Here is a 27,411-nt window from a genome sequence, read left to right on the forward strand (position 1 = left end):
TTTGGGACATATTGACATGTTTTCTAATCAGTGTGTTCCCTGGTCATTTTACTTGAATTAGGTATTTTTAAAATGTTTATACAATATTGACTTAGCCTAGCCTGCATTGTGCACATAGGCGTATGTGTTCAGTGGTTACTTATTTATAGGCTACATAAAACAGAATATACTCCGTGTACAAAATGTACTCCATTTCATCCCTGACCAAGCACAAAGCATTTGTCCCTGTGAAACCAAAAATGCCTGAAATACTTCCAGTACAGATATGACCCAGGAGGAGGGATTAATGTTGTTTTCTGTATTCCATAATAACCTGCACGCACCAATCTCTAATGTTGTCACCCTCTTCAGCTTTCAAGAAAGAGATTAGCTGAGAGAGCAACCTTGGCATTAAGCTACATACATAGAGGACACATTTGTAAAACAGAGACCTGATTGAATGTCTTGCAATGCAGATTAATCTAAGACCATTGTCCACATGTGGCAGTGAACATGTTGATGTCCCTCATACCATCATCTGTGATACATGTGTGTTGTCCAGGTTTTCACAGTCATAGTATGGGGACTTGTCTTCCTTATGGGGACAAAAAAAAGTCCCCATAATGTAGATCATTACGTTTTAAGGTGAAGATATGTTTAGGTTATATTTTCAATTAAAGGACTATGACACATGTCTGGAGAGGTTTCCTAACATTGTCAAGCTCGCAAAAACTGCAATTTTGTTCCTACAAGGATAAAGTTTAAAATGAGCCATTATCACATCCTATTAACAACAGTAATTATGTATGATTCCGTGTCTTGACACTGGTGTTGAGACTGAAAGGATGTAAGGAAACAGAATTGACTTGCTTCTATCTATGCAAAACAAGCTCTGTCTTGGAATTGAGGTGAAGAGGATGCACATGATCAGCATCCACTCAGTGGATCTGCCTGAAATATCACTGACTCTCCAGATGTGAAAATGATAGAGCGGATGATTGATATTGTGATCACTGGACACTGAAGACTTAGACAAAACACAGGGGAGCAGGAGAGCGATGATTTTGATCTAATGCAACACACACAGAGACAACTACGGAGCAAGATTCACTCAATTTTGTCCCAGATTTCAACAAACATTGTGTTTAGAATTTAACTTATTTCTCAGATGTGTGTTGTTGGTGTGTGATGTTGATGTGTGGCTACGACTTGTTATTTGGTTGACACTGCCCTCTACTGGAAGAACACAGGCACAGCATATCACTCCATGAACAGCATCATTGAGCTTTACATTACATTACATATAATTTAGGGCATTCAACATCAGTCATCATCACCACAGAACACATGTTCACACAGCTCCACAGATTAGTCCAAACAGAGAACATGTCTGTGTCATAGTGAGAGCTCAAAATCACAGAAGTGACTCACGTCTTCTACTCTGTTCAAAGCCCCTAAACAATTATACAACATTTACATTTAAAAATACATTAACTGCATAGACAGTGACACACAACCAATGAGCAATCATGTGAACAAAATATTTTTAAATGTATAATCTGAAATCCTCTGAAAACACATTAGGACCCAACGGCGAGCTGCTACTGGTGACCTGTCCATCACAGTGTGTGTACAAACATTCCCACTCACATTCAGACCTTTTAATTTAAAGTCCCCACTTAACCTGCACGTCTTTGGAGTGTGGGAGAAAATCCACATGGACACAGGGAGAAGATCATAGAATAAAATCACATCCATACGATTTGAGTTTCATCAGCCGTATCTGCTGGAATACATCTTTAAAGTGGCACCTGCTAAAACAACAACCACATTGATCAATATGCCTGCCCACGTACTATTACTGACAATACTGCTACTGCTGACATCATTACAATTGTCATTACTCCTCCGTTCATCTCTGTCAGACTTTGTCTTTTTGTATAAATTCTTACTTTATTTACTTTAAAAACTGACATAACATTGATGTAACACCTTTAAATGTATGTTAGACACTGTCTCTTCTCATGCATGTGTACATATTGTGATTTTGTTGATGTGCTCTGCTACACGTGGCATCGACTACACTTCCCTCTGAGGGATCCTCACTTGTGACTCTCAGAGTTTTCTGCATTTCTTTCTTTGAATGATTGATTGAATCATGACTGCAACGGTAAATTTGGAACATTCAATCAATATGTCCTGTATATTTTAATCTGTGGCTAAAATTGTAATCCACACCACATTCTATAGCACCATCAGGTGACTTCAAGAGGGAACTGCATCCAAAGTAATATGTAGTATACTTGCACTGTGCATGTGCAGTGATGCATCTTTGCCGTACACAGGCAACGCTGTTATAAGATATAATAATGAAGGTACTGTTGATGCTAAACTATGTTTTTATCCAACTTTTTAAAAAATCACAGAAACTAAACTGTATCAAACCATATTCTGTGGTATAAGGATCAGTTGGGGACATTTGAACATTCATTATTTTGTTCCTGTACATGATTACAATCTATGGCTATAATTGTAATCAACACTATATTCTATAGTACCATCAGGTGGCTTTAAGAGCAAATCTCTTCCTAAAGAGTTTGTCGTTGGACTGTACAGGTGCAGTGGTGCATCTTTGTAGCAGAGGCAATACTGATATATGCTAAAATCCTCCAGATCATGATTAACCATGTTTTTAAACATTTACTGAGAAATTCATGGATATCAAACTATATCCAACTGTAACCTGTCGTATGAGGAATCTATTGATAAGATTTGAGCATTCATCTTTTTTTTTCTGTATATTATCTGTGGCTGTAATTGCAATTCATACCGTTTACTATAGCACCATCAGGTGTCTTTAGGAGGGAATTGCATCCAAAGGAGCAGGTACTTGGACTGTGCAGGTGCAGTGGTGCATCTTTGCAGTATAGAAAACACAGTTATATAATGGTCAAGATAGGTAAATGAAGAACCATGTTTTCGTACATAAAACGTACAGACATATAACTGTATCAAATTTTGTACGATTTAAAGATTCTGTATTTTTACTCCTGTGTATAATTATTATCTGTGGCTATAATTGTAATCCACACCATATACACCGCACCACCAGGTGGCTTCAAGAGGGAAGTGCATCCAAATGACAATGTAGTTGGACTGAACAAATGCAGTGATGCATCTTTGCAGTATAGGCAACATTGTTATATTATATGATAATGAGGGTTTTGTTGATAAGCATCTTTATATATACAAAAATGTGTGGGCTGGACTGTGGTATAAGGAATATGTATTTCTATATATATATATATATATATATATATAATATTTCATGGCAAGTGGAAAACATACTGTATATGCATTCACTCTCAATACTTTGGATTAAACATAGCGATAAATTCTGCTAGTATACTTCTGTTTATGCCCATCACGTTTTAAATCCTAATATATTGCAGGTGCTTTTAATTGGGTCAGCAGGAAACGTACCACCTGACAATCGAATGTACAAAACGTACAGTACAAGTGTCCCTGTGGTGGAGCGGCACCTCCACAACACAAACATGTTATTTGTCCCACTTTCTGCGTGTCCCCGGCAGCCTGTGGTTTGCAATTGGTCTCTTGATGCCCAATTAACTTTCCACAGTGGCTGCTGCAGAGTTTCCTACAGTTCAAAGAGCTGCGGCTTGATTTACTTTAAACTTGTCTCCACTCACGGAGCTCGTCGCGCACGTTTGCGGTTGTGGCTCCTGCACGCTCGCAATGTGCTTTGAATTGAACCGATATTTGCTTCTGCTCTTGAGATAATGATTGACTGCCTGCTGATTACGACAGTGGTAATCGGCGAGCGAGCAGCGGTGTGTTCCCATAGATACATCCCAACACATGAGCTCTCCTGACGCTCGGGCTGCATCGTGGGGAAACCGCACGAACCCGCCTGGCTCTCACCGTCACCTGCTGCGCGCACTTGGCGCCGATAGGAGCACGCGAGGCAGGACAACTCCGCACAGTTTCCTCTGCAGCGCATTGAGACTCTGCGAAGCTTGTGGACAGTTGACTTTGACAACGGTGGATCACGTCTACGCGAACGTGCATGTGGTTCTGTTTTGATTACTCTACCTCATTTAAACCTGTGGGCAGCATTTAGCTCTGGACGCTGTTGTGCGCAAAACAACTCCTTGAACATTGGCGTGCCGCCTTCAGCTCCACTTAACCCTGTACGTGTGGCCAGCATGGAGCAGCTCTAATGTAATTACAATGGCCTGTAAGCCTTTGTCTTGCAGCCCGTATCATCCTGTCCCAAGTTTGTTTTAACAAAGATCCCCCACTCGACTCTCTCCGCCGCGCGTCAGCCCGCTTTTACGCACGAACAATGGGCTCGGAGAAGCCCAACTTTTTGTCGCAGCCGGTGGTGAAGAACGTTTTCATGTTCCGCAACGGCGACCCGTACTACGATGCTCGCCGGATAGTGATAAACCAAAAGAGGGTGTCCAACTTCGAGACGTTGCTGAGAGAGGTGTCCGGCGGAGTCCAGGCCCCGTTCGGAGCGGTGAGGAACATCTACACGCCCAGAGGAGGCCACAAGGTGGACTGTCTGGAGAGCCTGCGGAGCGGGGAGCAGTACGTCGCTGCCGGGAGGGAGAGGTTCAAAAAGCTGGAGTAAGACTACATTGCAATTATGACAAATGATGAACTACTTGATACTTTTCTCATAGTCTTGAGGATATTGCAACAATGCGTAAAAACGGATCCATTAGGCTCCTTACCGGCATATTAACATTGAATATAAATGTGGGGGGTGTAGGGTCTTACCTGCCTGCTCAGCTAAGATTACAAGTAGTTCCAAGTAACTCTAACTTCAAGCTATAAATGCATATGGCTGTATCCCACACTGGGTTCCACGGTCAATGTTGTCAACCATGGTCTTAAAGTGACTCAACAGTTTTACACCAGTGGATCTGAATCACATCACCGGGATAAGCATGATGAGATCAGCCCTGTAGAGAGGTGTGCTGCCTCTGGCCTGGCTTAAAAAAGGTGGACTTATGCAGCAGGTAATGAGATTTGAGCAGCCGTGTTATTCATAGAAAGCAGTGGTGAAGCAGCTGAGTTGGAAGGATTTCTGGGGACATGACGTTTGAATACTTTCACCGAATATCCAGGGAAAGATCACTTTTATAGAGCTTAATACATATTGCACTGCATCGTCCTCCTGTCCCACTCAATGCATATATACCACATTATCACTTTAGACTTAAAAGTGTTGGATCTTAAATGCAATTGTGTACAAAAAAAATCAGTTTTAATGCAGAAGGTAATGCAATAAATGCAATTATTAATTCCCCAAATAAGCATATACTTGCACTAAATATGTTTATTTTTGTGTTAATATGTTTTAAAAGAGCAATGTACATTAGTTAACCTGCACACTTAAGTCCATCTTGTAAATTAGCCATGCAGGGTCCTTTTCATCTGCAGCCCCTGGCAAGTTGATGGTAAAGAAAAGATAAATAACATATAAACATGAATAAAAACACACTCCTTATATGTTAAATGTAACTTTGCTATTTGGGTGCTGTAGATGATCACTCCATGTTTACCCTTCACTTTATGTTTTTGTTTCCTCTCTGCAGTTACCTCCACATTGGATCTAGAAAGAGGAGGCTGCTGCAGACTCTTCCGATGCAGGTGAGTCAGGAGAAAATCCTCTCTAAGTTCCTCAGAAGCTTATTTCTGTCATAAAGTGACTCAGAAAAGGTAAATTCACGATGGCTGCAATCAGATGCCAGAGCTCAACATGCTCTGTTTGTTCCCTGTGCATCAGTTGGGACTTCATCGTGCAGCATGGTGACTGTGCCACTGTGCCCATCACTATGATCGGTGGCCCCATATAAACAATCTGCTGAGATGGAAGCTCTTTACATAATTTAAACTGTCTTGTCAGTCACTCAGACAGTCTCGGTGTTTGGTGGATCCTCAGCCAAAGAAGACATGTTCATAAAAAAAATCACACACTGGAACTTATTTAAGGATTTGCTTTTGCTTGATTTCCAGTTGTGTGAAATCTGCGATGTTATAGTGTCGTTATGATGACAACGAAAACCCTAATCACAGACGCGTTGTGTGAACCTTATCGTCAGTGAGATTTAGTTTTGCAGATTAATGAAACCCTTCAGCGGCGGCTATGTTTTCAAGGACGGGTTTCAGTTACAATATCCTGACTCAATCCAACCCCTTCAACATTTGAAACTGCCACTAAATGCAAGATACATGAGGATTTGGGAACATCACCTCCACACTTGTCCCCGCCGCCCACAGTGTAAAGGGCTTAGAAAGCAAGGTGTTATGTTGAGCTTTTCTCCCCCTTTGTTCCCTGCAAAGAATCACTATGTTGTTGTCTCAGTGGCCATGAATTATTGATTTATGGATCATAATCATCCCTCCTTTGAATGCATCTTTTATCACAGTGAAGTCACAGCCAAGACAAGGGCGGCTTAAAGCCGGGCTCGTCCAGGTCCTGTTTCCAGATGAGACGGAATGTTCTTTTCTTTCTTTTTAAATACAAAGTTCATTCTGTGGAAGAAACTGAAGCGTCTACTACACCTAATACACCAAACTTTTTTTTTTTTACTCCCCTCACATTTTTATGGGGACAGCAATTCTGACACACTCATCCAATGGTTCACACAGAGTCTCCGTCAGGACCCTCGGTACTAAATATAAGTCCGAAACTTTAGTCCCTGGTCTTGTGGTCAGAGCCTCGGAGGTGTTTCCTGTGTGTGAGCCCCGCCTCTCTCCACTGTCTGATTCTGTCTTATCACCTGCTGGCAAAAAGCTTTTTTGTCATCACCGAAAACCTGAAGGGGCTGTTGTTGCTGCTGTGATTGGCGAGCATTAAAAAGAACCAATTTAGTTCTCAAGGGCCTCCTCACTACCGCACTTGATCTGGCTGATTGTATCGATTAATGATGAGAACTCTTAGCTGGCTGGACGCTCGGCAAGTTAGGTTTTTTTTTGTCCTATTGCTTTTTGGAGCAATTGTAGGTTGGATTAATGAACTCTTTGATGACTCCTTTTGCATCTGTCTCATTTCTTCAGCATCTTTTTTTTCTTGCACATAGTTGATCTGAATTTGTTGTTTATTTCTCCTTTAACATTGAATTTTGCATTTGGTTGTTATATGATGTTGATTACTTCCACCAAGGATGTTATGTTTTGTGTTTGTTTATTAGTAAGCAGGATTACGCAAAAACTACTGGAAGAAAAGGATGTGTTATGAATCAGAGCAGAGCCCATTCAATTTTGTTTTGGATTGTTTTCCTTGATTCCTCAAAAAATTATTCATGGTTCTTGATGAAGAAAAACAGCATTTTTAGGGAACTGAAATTGAGTGTTTTAAACAGATCCAAATAGCTCTCAGGATCTACTTTATCTAAAAATGGTTTCACAAGGACACTGGTCAGCCTTGGCGGAGGTATACATACTACTGAGTGTCACGCTAGTGTTTTCATTGCCATTTGTTTGTTAGTTAGCAGGATTACTCAAAAACTACTTAACCAATTTCTATGAAATCTCGCGGAAGGGTGGAGAACGACTCAAAGAAGTTCAATTTTGGAATCGACCTGAATAAAAGGGTTAGAATGTTTTTTTTATTTCACTTCTTGAACTTGGCGAGATGGGTTGTGAGCCTCGGCAGGCGTATGTGCTGTACGAGCGCCCAAAGCCTGAAATGAAGAGCCCTGATTTTGCTGAATCTTGCATCTACACTCTGTACATAGAATCCAGCGGATGAAATGGGAAGTTTATCAACTGTACAAGATGTAGAAGATGTTTTCTTGGTTTCCTATTAAAGGTGCAATAGTCAGTTGACTTATTAAGCTGTGTAAGATCACCGTTAACAGCTCTAAGTGATGGATGGACACAAAAAAAAGAGCTGAGTGGGCTTTTTCTTCACCGTTAAAAGGCCACGTGATGTAAAACAAATCATTGCCGGTAGAAAAACATCAAATCTAGTATTTACATTTGCTCCCTCGAGACTGATTGGACTGGTTACCAGCTGCGCTCTGTAGCAGACGTGAAAGGCAAATTGGCAAAATGGAAGTGCAATTGCTTTTTTAATGAGCAGCAAATTAGGGAATTTTGATGATTTCCGCAATCATGTGAACTAAAATACACTGTAATGTTTTATGATGCATGTTATTTTGTAGTTTTTAGCCTGACATGTGGTGCACAAACAAAAAAAAAAAGAGCCTGTCCCTTTTACAGCACTTTATTATTTGTTTTAATTCCACTTGTGGCCTAAACCTCTGTTACCAGGGTGCACTCACAGACCCCAGAGGACTTTTAATGCTCCTGCTCTCTTATCTCATTCTCTCACAGGATTCAAATCTCAGTCTTAGAGTCACAGTGTGTTACCAGGTGCTATGGGACAGGACCTGCGGAGCTCGCTCTCTGCGACCTCGCCACCTCAAAGGGTTATGGAGGGGATCGTTCTTTTTGTCGTCACAGCGATTAAAAACAGATTATTTTAGAGTTGAGAAAAGCTCTTTCTCTTCGGGTTTTCGGATAAAAGCGTTTGATGTCAAACAAGAATGTTTTTTTGTAACTTTAACTCAAATTTCCACAGAAAAAAAACGGAAAACTATTTTGAAACGTGAATGGATTTAAAGAAAAAAATGCACACAATGCTCCATCAGACTCCCACCACCCATGTTGGCTCTAGTTCTCCAAGCACCGCTGCCCCTAGAGGACGCACACGTGGTGCTTTATTTGCACAGGTCTGTTCTCCTGAGCCTCCGCTGGGAAACTGAGGCTGTCCCTAAATCCCAACTGGAACTCACTGATGTGCCAACAAACTTGCAAATCCTTCATAGGTTCACAACATGTTTCATTCTGTCTCATCCCTCTGTTCCAGGCCAAACCGCTGCCCCCGACTCGAATCATTGTGTCGGCTCGATTCCTGAAACCCATCAAGGAGCCATGTACAATATTGTGAGTTAAAGTTCCCCAATTTTACCACATTATATTAGATTTACTTCTTTATACTGTATATACACAGTGGTATGATGTCACAAAGTACATGTACTTCATTACTGTACTTAAGTACATTTTCATGTATCTATTCTTTACTCAAGTAGATTTATTTTTGGATACTTTTTCCTTTTGCTTTGGACTCATCAGCATTTTTACAATGCATCAACCTGGAATTAATTCAGAAGAGGTCACTGCCGAGACTCAGTCATTATTTAGAATGACAATGTGTTTTCAGTAGCATCATCTGCAGCATTTTGAATTAACATGACAAAGTCTGTATTATTTTTGTGCTAAAGAGAATTAACAGTAACCCCAGTTAATAATATAGTCGACCGTTGCATTAGGGAATAGGCTAAATTCTGCTAGTACTTTTACTTTTAATACTTAAAGTGTAGTTTAAAGCAAGTATTTACTTACTTTCACTCAAGTAGAAAAGTTCATGTGGTACTTTTACTTGAGTACATTTCGAATACTTCCTCCACCACTGTATATACACAATAATGGAGCTGCCATTGTCTTTGAATGAAGTGGAAGATAATGTCATAGACTGCTGATTTCTGTCACATGAGCTCAGAGGGAGACCGTCACCATGGAAATCCCTCACTGTCACTTTCTTCTCGTAGCGTGGTAGCCAATGGCGACGTGTTGAACCCTGCAGTGAGGCTGCTGATCCAGCAGAGGATGCTGGGCCAGTTTGAGCGGATATTAGAGATGATCACAGAGAAGATGGGTTTGAAAGTCCTGGGGGGTGTTCGAAGGTAACATTCACCAGACATCGCTCTACATGAGGATGTAATGTCTTCTTCTTAACATAATAAATCAAGAACACTACACGACACAAGCTTCAGACCTACACCACATGTTCGTCCCTTATAGCAGATGATCTCATTAGATTTTCCATCACCTTGCTGCATAAATTTACATATAAATGAAAAAGAGACCGTTTTACTTTTTTTTTAAATGCTTCCAGTCATTTATGCTAACATAGACTTTTTAAAATAACCTTACACACACATACATATACTGGTACTGGTACAAACATACATGATGGGGCTTTTGACTCTCTGACTCACCTGGCATTAACATGTGTTTCATTTCCACTTTGTATCTATACATGATTTTAACCTGATTACATTTACACCTGTACGCTCTTATGGTCAAGATCACCAAGAACTGGGTGTAAATCTGGTGTGTGTGTGTGTGTGTGTGTGTGTGTGTGTGTGTGTGTGTGTTCTAGTCTCTTCACCTACGAAGGCCACCAGGTGACTGAAGGGAGTCAGCTGGAGAGCAGTCAGCTGTATGTGGCTGTAGGAAGAGACAGGTTTAAGAAGCTGCCGTACAGTGACCTTCTCTTCGCCAAGCTAAGAGGGACCAGGAGGGTGAATGGGTAAGCACTGCTCTACAGGAGAGGGTGTATGCAGCTGGACATCCTGATCAAAATATGCAAACAAGTCGTGATGTTATCAAACATCTGCATTGTGTTAGTTGCCTTTATAAAAAAATATTGATCATAAAAGGCGTCATTTTATAGCAGATTGTTGGGTGTTTCATATTTCTTTTCCACTTTTACAGTACCTGCACTCACCCCTATCCTACAATACAGAAATTTATAATTTTCTTATTTCACAAACTGATAGAAGCTTGACATTTGACATGTTAGTAGATTCAACAGGACCGTAGCGAAGTGTGTGATTATGTGTTCTGATATAATTACTTTAAATTTGGCAAGGCCTCACAAGGTATTACAATAAACAATGAACTACTGTTACTAATCAAAAGTATGAAGAGGGAGAATGAATGCTTTGGAGAGATGGTTCGTGGAGACCGTTCAGTTTGTGTTTGCATGTGTTCCAGTGCGGCAGCTAATTACTCCTCCAGGGTTAATGTCCTCTTTCAAATCTCCTGCAAGCTAAAGTCCCTCAGCTCCAAATAGTATTTTCAACATGAATAATTTGCATGTGAGCAGAAAACCCAAGTGCATATAAAAAATTAAAAAAAGGACAAATTAAAAATGTTTGCTGTTTTCAGGCACGTATTGAACACAAAGCAATTTAATGTTTTTGTTTTTAATATCAAAAACACACATTATTTAATAGGTTGTTTCCATATTTCAGGTGTTTGGAAGATCAGAGCACCATTGATTAATCACATATTACACATTACTCAATGCTTACATTTTTATTTTCAATTTTATTTGTTCTGGTATTTATGGAGCTGACTTAAGGTGCATGTGTTCATGATTCTGTGTTGTAGAGAGGAATTTGACTAAGTCACATATGTTTTGTCTTTTTTTGTCCACAGAGTGAAAGCTCACTCTCTCCCACCTATCTACAGATTCTCCAAGCAAAATGGAAACGTAAGAACTGCTTTCATTTTGCAGAGATTATTTAGATCATTAACAAAACCTTTTAAATTGAGCGATTTCCCCTCAGCATTTTGTTCAGGGGGAGGTGCTGTTGTTCACAGACAAGGCCAGAGTTAACTGTTTTCAGTTAATGAGGGGTTGAAAAGAAAGATAGAAACACATTTCCCCAGCTCTGGCCAGTTTAGATTTTTAAGCGCCTCACTCAAGAGTTTTACATAAACAGATGTAGAAACATTCACCAGAAAACCTTTTAATCTCAAAGGGAGGTGGCTCCTGATATTTTGTGCAGCCGCTGTTTAATTTCCATAATATACATAACTCTTTATTGGTCCTTCATCAACTGACAAGACTTCCACTTTTCCCAGAGCAAGTCCATAGTCCGGTGCAGTGATAGTGGAGATGGAGACTTCAAGGCGTCCCCTCCAGGCCACACTGGAAACAACAGGGAACACCTGTCGTCCATCGTCAGAGAAATCTCTCAAGCCCGACTCATCTCTCTCAGGAAGAAGAGGAGCGGACAGAGCATGACCCTCACCATCTCCGACAATGGTAATTTAAGATCGTATAAAAGAATGTGAAGAGGAATGACACATGATGTGTTTATACTCATTCAGAGTCAGATATCAGGAGAAATGACTCTGTGTTTTATTTGGTTGAGTATATGCAGAGTCGTTGAAAAACAAAGCACTGGGATAGATAAGCAAAACCCAAAATACGTCTGTTTGGAAGAATATGTAAAAAAACATTCCACAAGCTGCTCTTTGTTGTAGGGATGTACAATTTTAATGCAAAAGAAAAGAAACTGAGGCACTCTTGCTGTGGAAACAAATGTAAAACCTTATTAGTGTGGATGCATGGCAAAGAAAAAAACACACCTATGTGTTGTAGCACGCTGACATCATCAGGGTGACTGACCAGAAGCGAATAATGAACAAGCCGTATTGGCATGGGAGATATCAGGAAATGACATCATAGCTCATTATCATAATAGACACAGCCAGTGACACAAATTAGAGGAAAATAACAAATAGACTACAGACAAAACACAATACAACTGCACTGGTACATTTCTGTAAAGATCTCTGGTTTAATTAGCGGACAAATATATATTTCACGATACAACTATATTCTATATCAATACAGCAAACATTCCTAACGATTACTTCTACTTTCTGCAGCCACCACACACAAGGAGGAAATAGGCTTGGATGTGATGTGCTGACATTTAAAAAATCAAGTGTCCTCACAACTATAGAGAGATAAATGAGTGTGTGCGCGTGCGTGTGCGTGTGTTTGTGTGTGTGTGTGTGTGTGTGTGTGTGTGTGTGTGTGTGTGTGTGTGTGTGTGTGTGTGTGTGTGTGTGTGTGTGTGTGTGTGTGTGTGTGTGTGTGTGTGTGTGTGTGTGTGTGTGTGTGTGTGTGTGTGTGTGTGTGTGTGCGTGCGTGTGTGCGTGTGAGTGCATGGCTGTTTATGAATCCATGATGAATTGAATATCCAGGTGGGCGTGTGCATACAAGTGTGATTGCATGTGCTCATGCAATTTCAGAAGATGTGTGTATGGCTTAAAAAAAAAGCATTTTCCCTCCAACACAACAACAACATGACACTGACATACACTGTAGTAATTTGCTCCCCGGTTATAATGTCTCTATGTCTGATACGTCTTTTGTCATAAATAATTACGAAAGCATGTGTCCCAAACAGGGCTCTATAACCTACAGGATTAGAAACTATAGAGACATGATGTAATGCACGCTGTTTGAAATCTTATGTAACCTGCTGCCTTCTTAAATGCCCACATAGTGGCGCTGTTGCTCTGCACAAACTCCAGTCGGAAATATTGAAAGTAGGTCTCGTATGATGACATTACCCACTATAACAAGAAACACATTACGTCACCTTCTGGGCTTGTGATTAATGTGTTTTTACATCCAAGCAGAAACTCTTTACTTTTGTGCTTTTTTGCTACTTGTACTCCTCCTGCCATCGGGATGTTCAGCTGCTATGGGAGCCGAACATACATTCTCCGTGAATGGCGTTTGTATTTTATACTATTATAATAACAAGGGGAGAGGTCATTGTATGATGAAACTCTATAGGAGAAGGGAGTTAGATTTTCTGCAGATTGCGGCTGACCTTATTGTAACTCCTGCTGCTGTGTGGACTGCATTACATCATCGCGCTGCTCGTGATAGATGTGGCCTCCTTTCTCCTCTGGCAGGAGAGTTGACGGCAGAAGCCTAAAGGAGCGTGGGGGACTGTGTCTGTGGTTTGAGGGGAGCTGGCAGTTTGCATCAAAAACAGAGGTTCAAGGAGTCTGTGAGTGTGCGTCTGAAATACATAATGTCACCGTCAATTATCCTCTGTACATCAGACTTTGTGGCATGTCATGTTATACCCACAGAAAACGACGTTGCGTTATTGGTCCCCTTGGGTGACATTGACCAGAGATTGAATTAACAGACAGACAGCTCGGAAAACAAGATCAGGCATCAGACAAGATCGTTTGAACGGCTCAGAGAGAGCATATCACATTCTCATGCACCCTCCACTGTTTGACCTTTAAAGTATTTTTGTGTAAAAGCTGCCATGTTCACAAGGAGCCCATATTTGACTTTTTCTCCTGGTTTCGTCTCTTGGCGTTAAGTCTGTCTCTGTCCGTGGTGCTGAACAGACTTCATTTACGGTACCGTAGGTTTCAGGTTCCTTTGCTCTTTTTTTGTTCATTGCTTTTTCTACATAAAATATATATATATGCTTACTTGTTATTTGTCCATTTATCTTTCTTAAAGTAAACATGAGCTAATATCACAGCTGCTTGGTTCTAAATTGGTTTTATTCCCCTCAGCATTCCAAGGGCAGGTAGTGTGTTTTGGTCTTGTTTGTATACTTTAGCTTCAAAGTAGGATCGTGGCGTTCTGATCAACTCTATTTAGTGATTCACAGCAGAGCCGCCATGTTTTCAGTGTTATTCTCCCCTCGGGGAAATCCTGCCCTGTTTGGGTATGAGGTAAACACATCCCCGATCTGCTGCCAGGAAAGATCCCAGCCAAAAAAAAGTTGGCTGACTTGCAGATAGTGTGGAAAGAACACAGTATGTAACCCACACTTCTGATCCCTGGCGTGATGGAACATTGGAGCAAAAACAAAAAGATTATTATAAAAGTGTCATGTCATTATAAATGTATTTGTGACAGAGGGGAGATAGGGATTGATGGATGTAAAGAGAGGTACGAGAGAGAAAGAGAGAAGAAGAAGACAAAAAGACAAATGAGACAGAGTGACCCAGTAACTTGAGATTCGCCCGCTGTTCTGCGCTGACTCTGTTGTGACAGCGAGGTTCGTTTTTTTTGTGTGTGTGCGTGGGTGTGTATGTGTGCCGGTACACCAGTCCCCATTATTCACTGTCTATCAGCTGCTGGGAGCCAGTCGGAGGATGACTACAGCGGTTTCTGTCTGGTGTATTGTAAAGCCTCTGACTTTTCTGCTTCATTAGAGTGAACACAGCGGTTAGTGACAGCAGAGACAAGGGGGAGGCAGTGTGGCAAGTCATGCAGCAAAGGTCATGGAATGAATTTGAACTTACTATAACAAAGGCATTTGACTTAAAAGACTTAACCAACAAGACATATTGCCTGTTGTCCGCTTCACACAACAGAGTCATCCTCTTATAGCAGCTCCTTTTTAAATTAGTTTAGTGCAGTGCCCCTGTTCTAAACCTGCCTGTTTGGAACGGTCTTAATTATTCCTGTGTTAATGCTCTGGTGCTACTTGACAATTATGCCTTGTCATTAGTGAGTCCACCTCAAACTGTCAAATTTGTATTGTTTATGCGCTGGATAAGTGAGTCTTTCCTAAAATTAGTTTACTTTATTACTGTTTACGTGTGTAGTGACAATCTGTGACAATCCTGACTTCACAACTTTTCAAAATAAATGATCTGTAATTCCACTTCATATAAAGCATTGCAGCAGCAAAACGAAGATGGTGCTTTTACATTGAAGACAAATTGACAAACAGCATGTGATTCTATGAATGTTGTTGCCACGACAGAGATCTGCATCTGCATGTGTCTCAGTTTAATATGAAAAATCTAACATCAGTTTTATCTGTTTTTAATTTTGACCCAGGGTTTGACCCAGTTACAGACCACTGCTGTAGTATATCCGAGGACGTAGAAGAAGACATGTTCAACTCACACACACTGACTGCTACAGAGCGCTGGTGGCTTGTATATTCAATACATATTATACTTTATAAATACTGAACCTGCTGTGTGTCCAAATTGCACCAAACCCGGCACTGCACTTTCTCTGACAATTTACGATACACATGTCAAATGTGAAGCTGATAGGATGAAGGGATCAAGAGACATCTGTTCCACAGACAGACACAGACATTGGTGGAGTTAATCGGTGGATCACTGGTCCAGTCTGGCCAATGTTAGATTTTCTTCCAAAAAACACATCCAGTTGTGTTGCTTATGTTCAGTTTGTAACCAATTAGCAGCTGTTGCTAACCTCAAAATAGAATGTTTATCAACGTTCCTTTTTCCTAAAGGGCCTTTGTGATCAGTTCAGTTTAATGGGGCCCTTGAGAAGAGAGGGGAGAGGAAGTGAGAGAAGAGACCGGCAGGAATGGGAAGAAAGGGAGCAGAATAAAAGGTGGAAGGAAAGAGGTCTGGACAGATGAGGGGGAGACAGGAGCCAAAGAGAAGGGATGATTAAAGAGAAGGTTAAAGAAGAGGGAATGAAAGGTTGAGACGCTGAAGGGAGGAGAACATTATGAGGAAGCAGAGGAGAAGGGGAAAAAAAGGAGCACAGGTGGAAACAAAAGGTGAATATAATGAATAGTCTGAAATGGTAAAGCACAATTGCTGGGAGTAAAGAAAGGCACAGGGATATACTGTAGGGAAGAGGTATGGACGGGGTTTGGATAATTGCCTTTCACTTGGATAATCTCTCCATTTAGAGTAATCAAAGCAGAATTTTACTTGTCTCTGCCCTTTGCTGGGGCCAAATTGCTGCTCGGAAATCAACATAAGTGCCTTGTACATCAAGAAGGGAAGGAAGGACAGAAAGGTATGGACAAGAGGAGGAGGGGGGGGGGGGGGTCCGTTCACTGATTTTTGTGAACTCGTATATGACGTAGCATGCACATGGGGGGCACACTATCATAGGCTTTTTTATAGTTATATAAGTGCTTCAGAAAATACATGGGAATAAAACAACACAGAACAAAACAAGACAAATAAAAAATGAGAAAGATGACGTAAAAGAAAGTACTAAAAGCAAATAAGATCCTTTAAAGCCAGTAAAAATCTAGCATTCCTGTAAAAAAAGCTTTTCTAAGAATATGTTTTTAGCAATGATTTAAAAAACTGGTAAAGTGTTGGCACGTCTAATTTCCTCAGGCACCGAGTTCCAGAGCCTCGGGGCCCTGATAGCAAAAGTCTGGTCACCCTTAGGTACCGGCCTCCGCCTAAAACCTACAACAGCGTCAGTAAGTCTGAGATATAACCGGTGATCCCACCGTGCTGAGCTCTAAAAGTTATTAAAAGATTCTTTAAATAATTCTGAAATTTAACTGGCAGCCAATAAAGGGGAGATATGGGCCCTATGCTTGTTGTTAAAATGTGAGCGGCAGCGTTTTCCACTTGCTGAGGCCATGTGCATGTAAATAGTGCATTGCAGTCGTCCAGACGTGAGAAGACAAGGGCATGGATAAGAAAATTATCTGAATCTGTCAATATAAGCAAACTATCATCCTAATGGAGTGAATTCAACAGAATCAATACTGTGTACGACAACAGGTGCTGCTTTTAAAAAATACAAGTTTTTCCACTGGATGAATATTCAAGCGATCTCGGCAACCGTGTGGCACAGTAACAAAATCGCTATCCATTATTAGTTAAGTTTAGCATTGAATCCTCAAGGGCGTCCACCTCACTCAAAATCTCAAACCCTCGTGCTCTGAATAGCCTGTTGTTTCTTTGTTCATGTTTGGATACTGCAGCAGTCTGTCCCCATTATTGTCATTGAAGGGGCTTTGATTCAAAGTCAATGAAGTTGAGATATTTTCAAAAAGACGGAAAAAAAAACTTATTTCCAAACTTCATTGAAGGGGCTTTGATTCAAAGTCAATGAAGTTAAAATATTTTCAAAAAGACCGAAAAAAAAAAACTTACTTCCAAACATAAAAAGGAAAGATTCTTGCTTTTATTGACAAGTTGATTGCGAAAGGAATGAAGGTTGTTGCATATGCGAGCGCTGTGCACTGTGTCATCCCTTCATGTGTGTGTGTGTGTGTGTGTGTGTATATATACAAGACATCCAGCCAGATCAACCTCCTGCCTCTGGTGTCATAAAATGTGAAGCCGCCGTGGGGAATTAGCCCTGTTAGCATATGTTTCTATAATGCCTGTCAGCGTGAAATAGGGTTCAAAACAGCCTTGGGAGACAGGAGACATGTACACAAAGAGGCTGTGTGTCTTAAATCGTGTGCCTGTGTCAAAAAGAGGCTAAGCGGCGGAGGATGAGAGATGGCAACATTTAAAGGAAGTTTTTTTTTCCCTCCCTTGCCAAGTTCTTAGAAAGTGCGAGAAGTGTTTTTAAAGTAGTCATGTGTGTGTGAGTGTTGATTTTGTTCTTATATTATTTGTGCACAAGCTCATGTGCCACATCCCAGACAACATGACCATCTTTTCCTCTCCCTCTTTCATTCTCCGTCTACTTTCATCTCTCCCCCTTTTTTTCCACTATATACGACAGAAACAGGTTCTTCATGACCCTTTGATGCCGGATTAGCGGATTAAAGAGCAGGGTAGCTGTGCTAATCTGCCACGTTAATCTGTTAACAAGTGTTTCGGCTGCGACATACAACTGTGCCGCCGATGACATACAAAGTATAACGTAGGGGTAACGTGTGCCACTTTCACCGACACAAATTTCTCCTAACGTCTGTCACTTCTCATGGAGCCTGCTTTGCATGTTTCAGGAGGGTTTTTTTCTGAGGTTGAGCTCGTAGACGTGCAGCTGAAGTGAAGCTGTGATCTGAGCAACGGTGACTGAAACAACTTTGACGCAACGAGTAAATGTTGTTCATGTTTACATAATTTGCCAGTTCTAGTACAAACATGTGGGTCAAAGAGAACATGAACACATGTGACAAAGAATGTGCAATTCTGAATTTTACAGAACCTGAATTATCATTCTAACTTGGTTTAATGATTGATTATTCAACCATAACAAATGCTACTGGGTTAATTGATCATTAATTGAATAGCTACAGATACATAGCTTCATTTAAGAGCAGCAGTCATTTTTTTGTTGGTGTGCTTTTAGAAGAGAGAAGAATCAAATTCAAAATCTGTTCATATTCCACTGAATAGACAGAAGCCATTTGGATTTCAGCCTTCATGTAATGGAGATACTGGCTGGCAACGTTTCAGGAACCTGTGAGACAAGTGACAGAGACCTACGCCTTGAATTATTAAAATATTTAACTAAATCCATAAACTGTAGAAATATGACTGGGCCTGTCCGACTGCAACACTGGGAAGCCCAGCTTTGCTCTGATTTAGTGTCAAAGCTCTTTAAGCAGAGGGCTTCACACAGGAGGCCTTTTCTAAACTGCTGGAAATAATGTATGGTATTTTTTTAATGCCGCAGATCCATCTGAGAAACAAACCTCGATGTAAAGGATGTGGTACACTGGCAATACTTTATATAATCAATTTGATAGAGCACAGGGCCCCACACTGTACAGGACCTGTGTATCTGGTTTGGTGCATACAAGATATAAAAAATGTTTTATGTATATATACAGTATTTTATAGACTTTATGATATTTAAGTCCCATTATGCTAATTGATTTTAAAGGTACACTTCAGGAAATGAGTTGCCTGGAAACCAAACTTATCAGCAAGCTTGTGTTTATTTGCTCTTGAAGATGGGTCTGCCCACATTTCCAAAGCCATACATCTCAAACAGGTTTTATACGATGACGCCACTGAAGCATTTTCATCAACAGCCAAAATGTCTGTAACTAGTGTGGAGGGGTCTGTTGCAACTGTATTAAATTAACTAAATGTCAATGCTTCACCATCACAGCTCTTCTCTGCATGTTGTATGTTGCATTGTGCTATGTTAGCAATTTCCTTGCTCTGATTTGTTTGGGGGCAGCGTGGTGGTGCGGCTTCCTCCCACAGTCCAAAGGCATTCCAGTTGGGGTTAGATTCATTGGAGACCGTACATTTCCTGTAGATGTGAATGTGAGAGTGAATGGTTGTTTGTCTCTGTATGTGGGCCCTGTGATATGCAGGCTGTGAAAACAAGAGGCAGGAAAGAAAAAGGTGAAACATGTTGTCGCAGTAGCTGTATATTTTTAATTTTAAGTTGTCTGCACTTTATATGCTATGTTCTGGACCCCATGAAGACTAGAGGCACACCCATGTGCTTCTAATGGGGCTCAAATAAAATAAGTAAAATCAAATATCATGACTTTTAATCAGCAGTATGGGTCAAGCTCCAGGGAACATCACTTCAACCCTGAGGCTTATGATTCTCCTGACACCCTGACTGTAGCTCGTCGACCTTATAAACCTATGCTTTACATGAGAGTTTACTGTGTGTATGCATGAGAGAGAGAGAGTTAGAGCCAGAACCAGATGAAGAAGAAGCAAACAGTCCAGTCATCAGATTTGAAGCAGCTGCAGTGGCTTCTCTGTGCAGCATCACTATAAACCGAACCTCTGTGACGGTAGCCGGCCACACAGTCATTAAACCCTTTTAACAGGACCCTGGTCAGTGACTGGAGGACGCTTGCTGAGTGGCAACATTTCCTAATTACCATTCGGAGTTAGTACCCATGTTGTTTTACACTCCGCCATTACTCAGGCACGTGCTGACTGGGGTAAATCAGACTGTATATACAGTACGTAAGCAATATGCTGTGCTTTATGGTGATAGTTGTGTGGAGTGATTTAGGTACATTAGGTAGTGAGTGTGTATTTAACACTACAGAGGCTTGTTGTGGATGTGTCAGTGTTTCCCAGGCTTTGGTTTATAGGCATAAACACACTGTGTATTACAGCTTTGGGTTTATTTAGCGCTGCAACCTCTGGCATTTAGTTGTTTTGAAAGAATTAATATTCTGCTCATGTGCAGCCAGAACCCCCCACACACACACACACACACACACACACACACACACACACACTATTGACCATGACATCCACAGCGTTTCCAGGAACACGTCTTTCCAGTGCTTGTTAGGCAGATGTCCGCCTGTCAGAGGTGATAATGCCTGAGTGTCTCATCGTGCCTGTTGACTACAAAAGGGATGTATTAACAACAGTGGTTCCATCAGGCTGTGGGGACAGAGGCTTGATTTCATTCAGCATTCCTCTCCTTTCATGGACTACATGGGCAAAACAACCAACCGTGATTAACCTACACAGTGGATGATGGGTGATCACTAGACTTTGCACATTAAATGTCGAATAAAGTTGGTTTTTTTCAGGTGATTTTCTCATAAACAGTGCAGTAAGTTAAATATATACAAAATCGGGAATACCAATATTTCTCTATGGCTTGATATTTTAATTCTAACATTTCAATACACTCAAATCTCGATTATATCATTAATAATGTCTCAACACTTTATGGAAAGATTTATTCGGTTCGTGTTCATGTGTCACTGCTCTAAGGACGTTCAACCCCCTGAAAAGTTATGTGACAGATTAACAACTAACTCTGATGAAGGACTTGTTTATAGGTTTTTAGGCTGGTTCCTCTCCAGTGCAGTGACTTCACAGCCATTTAAAAAGCATCACACACCCTCAGTGAATCTTTTCGCGGCTCAATTTTGCAATGAAAAAAAACAAAACACATTCTTGAACTTGACTCCACAGATTTCCTGTGGAGTCAAGGACTTGAATGCACTGTGTGGTTTTTGCACATTAATGCTTCCTGGAGGAGCGGAGAAGCTTTTAAACAGGATATTGGACCTCACAACTCTCTGCTCGGCACTGCTGCTCACTGCAATTCAACATTGGACGACAACAAAAACCCTGCACTTTCTTATTTGCCGTTAGAATTGCGTATTCATAAACAATATGGTGATGGAACATACAACGTGGTTCTTTTATTTCCGTCCATCGTCCGACCCCCTGTTGAGTTTAAACTCGTCACTTTGACTTCAGTAAACATGGAGATGATTGGTAACAATCTCTCACATCCTGCAGAATACAAGGGGAGCATGTGCCTGTTTGCTAACGGTGGTGCCGGGAAATAGTCTGTGGCAGTTGTTGACGTGCAGAGCTCTCAGGGAACCACAGAGGGTTGTGTCGAGTGTTTTATTAATTAAGTCTATTAATGTAATCCTTACATATTTCATGGAATAGTATCTACATCATATTACCTGGTGTCAATTGCTCTCAGGTTTCCCCCCCCAGTGTGTCAGTGTCTTTATGAGAAGTGAATGTGCACATCAAGTGGAAGCAGAGACCAGTGAAATGTGCCACTCTGTATTGTACAGTGTTTCTTTCTCTGCTTTATACACAAGGCAGTGTGTGTGTGTGTGTGTGTGTGTGTGTGTGTGTGTGTGTGTGTGTGTGTGTGTGTGTGTGTGTGTGTGTGTGTGTGTGTGTGTGTGTGTGTGTGTGTGTGTGTGTGTGTGTGTGTGTGTGTAAAGAGAGACATACAGTAGTTGGCTAGTTGAGGCTTGGGAGGTTGTTGTTATTTACTTGCTGCTATCACTTCATCTCCGGTTGTGTTTTATTGCCCTGCTCTGCAACACCCCTCATTTATAACTCTACCTTTCATAAGAATGGCAGCGAGAGCCATTTATATGAGTAATTATACCCGCTTACAGTTGCATCCTTGTTTTACCTCTCGCTGATGGATGAGATGTTGCATTACCTCTGAAATGGGGGTGTGCTCCGTCGCTGTTTGTGTGCCAATGTAAGTGAATGTAGGAATGTGTTTGTGTGTGTGTGTTTGTGTGTGTGTGTGTGTGTGTGTGTGGGGTTGTGTAATTTCTGTCTGATTATGACAGAAAAAAGAAAAACACTTGCGCACGCACACACAAACACACAAAACTGTCCGGGCAACTCCAAAGTCACAACCCAAATGTACTGGATTTAATGAGGAGCGAGGAGGGGATGTTCTAAATGTTGTATTTAATTTGATTTAGCATTTTCATGAGCCCGTGCCTCATCCTCAAATCACGTTAAGATGTTTAGAGTCGCGGCGGCTCATCCACTGCTTACGCTCAGTCGTTCAGCCATCGCCGTTAATGAATGCAGCCGATTTCCATAAAATATTCTTAAAGAAGTCCGTTATTATTACCATAACGTTTCATCTCCCACCATAGCTAAACTTCAATCAGTTTTGCATTTGAAATGCATTAAATGTCTCCATAAACTCCTCTAATCTCTACCTGAGTCATTTTTCTTCTTTAACTGGTATGTGTGGAAGGGGAAACTAATATTAAGGACATTAATTACACTGTTTCTTCTTTTTTTCTTTCTCCACCACTCTTTTGCCGCTTATTTCTGATTGGAAATTTCAGTCTCATCCTGTGTTTCAAAAACAAGTGTGTAATTATGTTGTTTATCAGAGCGTATAGTTGTATTCCTCTTATGATGTTTAGGGTTAATTATTCCAAAGGCCTCCGATGCACATGCTCACATGAAAACTGAAAATCCCCCTTATTAATTTTGCACTCCAACAAACCTGCCTCGCTGGGCTGAGCGCTCCGATAGAAACGAGTGTGTGTGGCTGCTGTTGGGTTTGTGTGATGTCCTCATTTAAACAGCAGGAGTCTCAGTATCACTTTGTAATTGTTTAGACTGCAAATGGTGACAGGTGTTTCCTCAGGGGGCCACCGAAGGATATTTGCCATAGCTGAAACTAATCTGGCGATTGTTATAAAGGCTCGTCGTGCGTCTTTGTTTTTCTTGTCTTTTTGTGCTGCTGTACGCAACCAGCTTCAAGTACTTTGTACAGTCTGTGACTTGCACTGTTGGTGAAAAGAAAAAATCGAAGCTTCAGCGAAGGAAACCGAGCATTTCTTCAAACTAAACAAGAAAATGCAGGTTCCATCCTCCCTTCATGTTAAATCTAAGATCCTGAAGATAAACACCCCTGGAATCTCTTTAATACATCTTGTGTGTGTGTGAGGTAATACGAGCAGTAGGTTCTCTGAGGTACAACAACCTCCACCTTATCAAAACAACACCAGACACTTCCTTTGTCTGGGCAAGTTGTTTACTTGCCTGAAAAAAAAAATGTATTGGTTGCTTCCCCCTCTGACCACCAGGTGTCACTCTTGTGCTGTATTTGTTCAAATCTGGGGGAAAAAAGCAGCTGCTGAATAGAAGCTGTATAATTTCAACAAGTCACTTACTGCGTGGTGAATAAAAGCTCCCTTATTTATAGGAGGAGAGCTTTATGGATTCCTGAAATGATGTAATGGGCTGTGATTGAGGAATTCAGGGTTTAGGGTCCTGGAAAGTCGTCAGCACATAAATCCAACTGATGAAGGTTTTCACATAACAAGGCCGGCATTGAATTAATCACAATTCACCAGCATGTAGCCAGTTTTTCATTTTTTAAATTCCACTTAATTTAATTCTGTTGATTTCTCTCAAATATTAAATGATTATTCATATCTTTGCGGAGCTGTACATCAATTTACGACCTTTCTGCCTCTGTTTTGTCTGATTAGGCCTCGACAAGTCTACCTATGCCCGAGTGAGATGAATAAATAGTCTCATATTTACACTGCGATGACACTTATCACTCATCTTCAACTTATATTCCACCTAACAAGCCCATACTCAAAACTCACTATCACACATTAGGATGATGAAACACATGGTTTTCCACATGTTCTATACTTTTTCATAACCTGCTTTGATTTTCTTTTTTTTTTTAATCAGCCTCAGTTGTTTGCGATGCTCAGTGAGTCTGTGTTCTCCTCCTATTCCCAGATGACCAGGAATCAAAGGCTGATGATGGAAACACTGATGACAAAGCCCCTCAAGAGCAGCCAGCTGAAAAGGTAAAAGCAAAGAGCAGTGCACGTGATAGACTATTGCACGGATCAGTAATGACGTCTTTATGAAGATAGACTGGAGGCAGGTGTACATTCGGTTTGAAGGGCCCGGATGTTGTTATGATTGCATATTTATACCAGCAGTAATTGGCTGAGTCTGATGCAATGTTTGAAAAAAAACTTATAATCAAGGAGGTTATGTTTTCATCTGCATTTGTTTGTTTGCAAAAACACTACTGGACAGAAACTTTTCTGATGGATGCGATGAAGGTCAGGGAAGGATCCATTAAATTGTGGTGCACATCTGGATCAGGGGGCAGATCCAGGTTGTTTTTTTTAGAGATGGGATGCAGAGGGCACTTTTCCACATTGTCACATCCTTCTCTGAGAATAATGAATTGGTCTTGATAAAAAAACGTCAGGCACATTTAGGGGATGAATATTTATAAGTTTGAAATTTTGAATAAATATTACCAACATCACCCATTAATGTTTAACCGGAAAAATTATATAATTATATAATTGTTATTTGATGACATCAATTAATACTCATTGGTTAATAGACCATTGGAGACATGCCTTTCTTATTCTCCACTCCTCATTGTGCATTGATTGACATTCCATTAGAAGGCTCTCAGGGAGAAACACTTGATTTGTAAGAGCTCATGACTCTAGTGCTGTCACTCCTCCAGGAGAGTGTAGGGCACAGGAATAATTATTGTCAAGCAATCTACTTATACCATTTGCATACCTATTAAAATACAGTATTGAGAGCTATAACTTGTTTCCATGGTATTATCCCATTACAGAAACCTGCAGATGATGATTCAAAAGCTGCGGAGGAGAACAGCGAAAAGTCAGAAGAGCAGAAACCTCCAGACGAAGACGCAAAAGCTGCGGAGGAGAACAGCGAAAAGTCAGAAGAGCAGAAGCCTCCCGACGAAGACGCAAAAGCTGCAGAGGAGAACAGCGAAAAGTCAGAAGAGAAGAAACCTCCAGACGAAGACGCAAAAGCTGCGGAGGAGAACAGCGAAAAGTCAGAAGAGCAGAAACCTCCAGACGAAGACGCAAAAGCTGCGGAGGAGAACAGCGAAAAGTCAGAAGAGGAGGAGGAAGCTGCTGCTGAAAACACCAAAGAAGAAGAAGAAGAGGATGCTTCTGCCGGCAAAGCAGATCGGGAGGAAAACGAGGAGACAAATGGTGAAAAAGGGGGAGATGAAGAGAAAAAGGGAGATGAAGAGCCAAGTGAAAAAGAGGGTGAAGCAACAGCAGAACCTGAGGAGAAAGAGGACGAGGTAAAAGAAGAAGCAGCAGAGGAGGTCACGGACAAGAGCAAGGAGGAGGTTGAGGGCAAGGAGGAGGTTGAGGGCAAGGAGGAGGTTGATAGCAAGGAGGAGGTTGAGAGCAAGGAGGAGGTTGAGAGCAAGGAGGAGGTTGAGGCTGAGGAGGAGGTTGAGGCTGAGGAGGAGGTTGAGACTGAGGAGCAGAGGTCCAGCGGTAGCAACAGTGATAAGAGCCAGGACAGTACAGAGAAAGAGGATGGAAGTCATGCATCTTCTGAGGGTGAAAAGGACGAGCAGGGCAAAAACGCAGAAGAGGAGAAGCAAGATAAAGTCAGCGAAGAGGGGGAGAAAAACAGCGAGGACGAGAATAATGATGTAGACGCAGAGGAGGAACAGAAGGAGACGGAAAACGACAGCGACCCAGGGAAGACTCAGTCAGATAACGAGACAAAAGACGACGATAACGACAAAAGCAGCAGTGGCAACAGTAACCAGGAGGAAGATGTGAGCGAGACAAAAGAGGGGGCTACCGAAGGGTCAGGGGAAGAGGAGAGGAAGGAGAACGGGGAGGTCGAGGGAGTAGAAGATGATGAGGTGGAGAGCGAAGCGGAGCTGGACACAGAGGACAAAAATTCAGCCGGACCCAAGGATACGGCAGCAAACGGAGAGACAGGAGAGGGTGATGAAGAGAAGGAAGAGGAGGAAAGACAAGGAGAAGGATTAGAAAAGAAGGAGAAAATGTGAAAGTTTATTGGGTTGAGCGGTGCTGAAGATGGGAAGCAATGTTTTACAATGTGTAAAATAGCAAATACATGGAAGGCAAAGCACGACATGACTGCAGACATATTTACTAGATGGCCTTGTAGAAGTCGCCCTGAAAATAAAATGATTTGACATCGCAGAGCAATATAATCTTTGAAATGCTGACGGTTAAATATAGTTTTAAAAAAATTCAGGTAAACTGTTTTATTCATAACTAACTCTTCATTTATCCATGTCTGAAAGAGATAAACAACAAATACAAACTCTAATAATATACTTTTATTTTCCATTTACAAGTGCTGTGAACTTCGGAGCTGCTTTACACTGTGAGAACGTGTAGTGAGTGATGCAGGGGAAATTGAAATATACACATTAATATTACATTTTTAAATCAAATAATATATATGTTTTCTCACAGGTATGATTCTGTTAGCTGCTTGTTTCAATGTGTTTTTTTTTGTATGTATGGTGTTATTGTCCCAGAGCAAGTGAAACACATGAGCTTTTAAAGTGAGTACAATGAGCTGTATGTGATTCTGCATGTGTCTGAATGTAAAGCTATATAGGTTATGTGATAAGGAATGTAGCTGGGAAGTCTTCTTTATAAAGCTGTTCCATTTTGTTCCACTTTATTTGTATTTATTTTTCTTCTACCAAATAAATAAATAAGAAAATGAAAACCACGGTGCTTTATTGTATCAGACCTTTGTGCCTCTCAATCCTCTCAGGTCTGCTTGATGATTCATCATAAAAACTAAAAGCTAATGTATTAAAAAATGAAAAGACAACTCAAGAGTAATGGTCAAATTGGACAATCTACTTTATTATAGTATAAAAGTATTTATGTTTACTGTGGTGAAGGCGGGATGTTCTTTACTCTTTATTTTTAGGTACAGCTTCACTCACTGTAACCTTTTGCTCTTACTTTTGAA

General features: G+C 41.0%; 1 protein-coding gene across 1 annotated transcript; it reads left to right on the plus strand.

Moving 5' to 3' along the window:
• The first annotated feature begins 3,858 nt into the window (after positions 1-3,858).
• On the plus strand, positions 3,859-26,869 carry LOC118113914 (doublecortin domain-containing protein 2). Its single transcript, XM_035164038.2, has 9 exons — positions 3,859-4,632; positions 5,607-5,661; positions 8,888-8,964; positions 9,630-9,764; positions 10,244-10,393; positions 11,308-11,362; positions 11,737-11,920; positions 24,370-24,440; positions 25,244-26,869. The coding sequence occupies exons 1-9, from the start codon at positions 4,346-4,348 to the stop codon at positions 26,459-26,461; spliced, it is 2,232 nt and encodes a 743-aa protein (XP_035019929.2). The 5' UTR covers positions 3,859-4,345; the 3' UTR covers positions 26,462-26,869.
• Positions 26,870-27,411: the final 542 nt, after the last annotated feature.

The sequence above is a fragment of the Hippoglossus stenolepis genome, chromosome 8 (genome assembly GCF_022539355.2).
Source record: "Hippoglossus stenolepis isolate QCI-W04-F060 chromosome 8, HSTE1.2, whole genome shotgun sequence".
Taxonomy (NCBI): Eukaryota; Metazoa; Chordata; class Actinopteri; order Pleuronectiformes; family Pleuronectidae; genus Hippoglossus; species Hippoglossus stenolepis.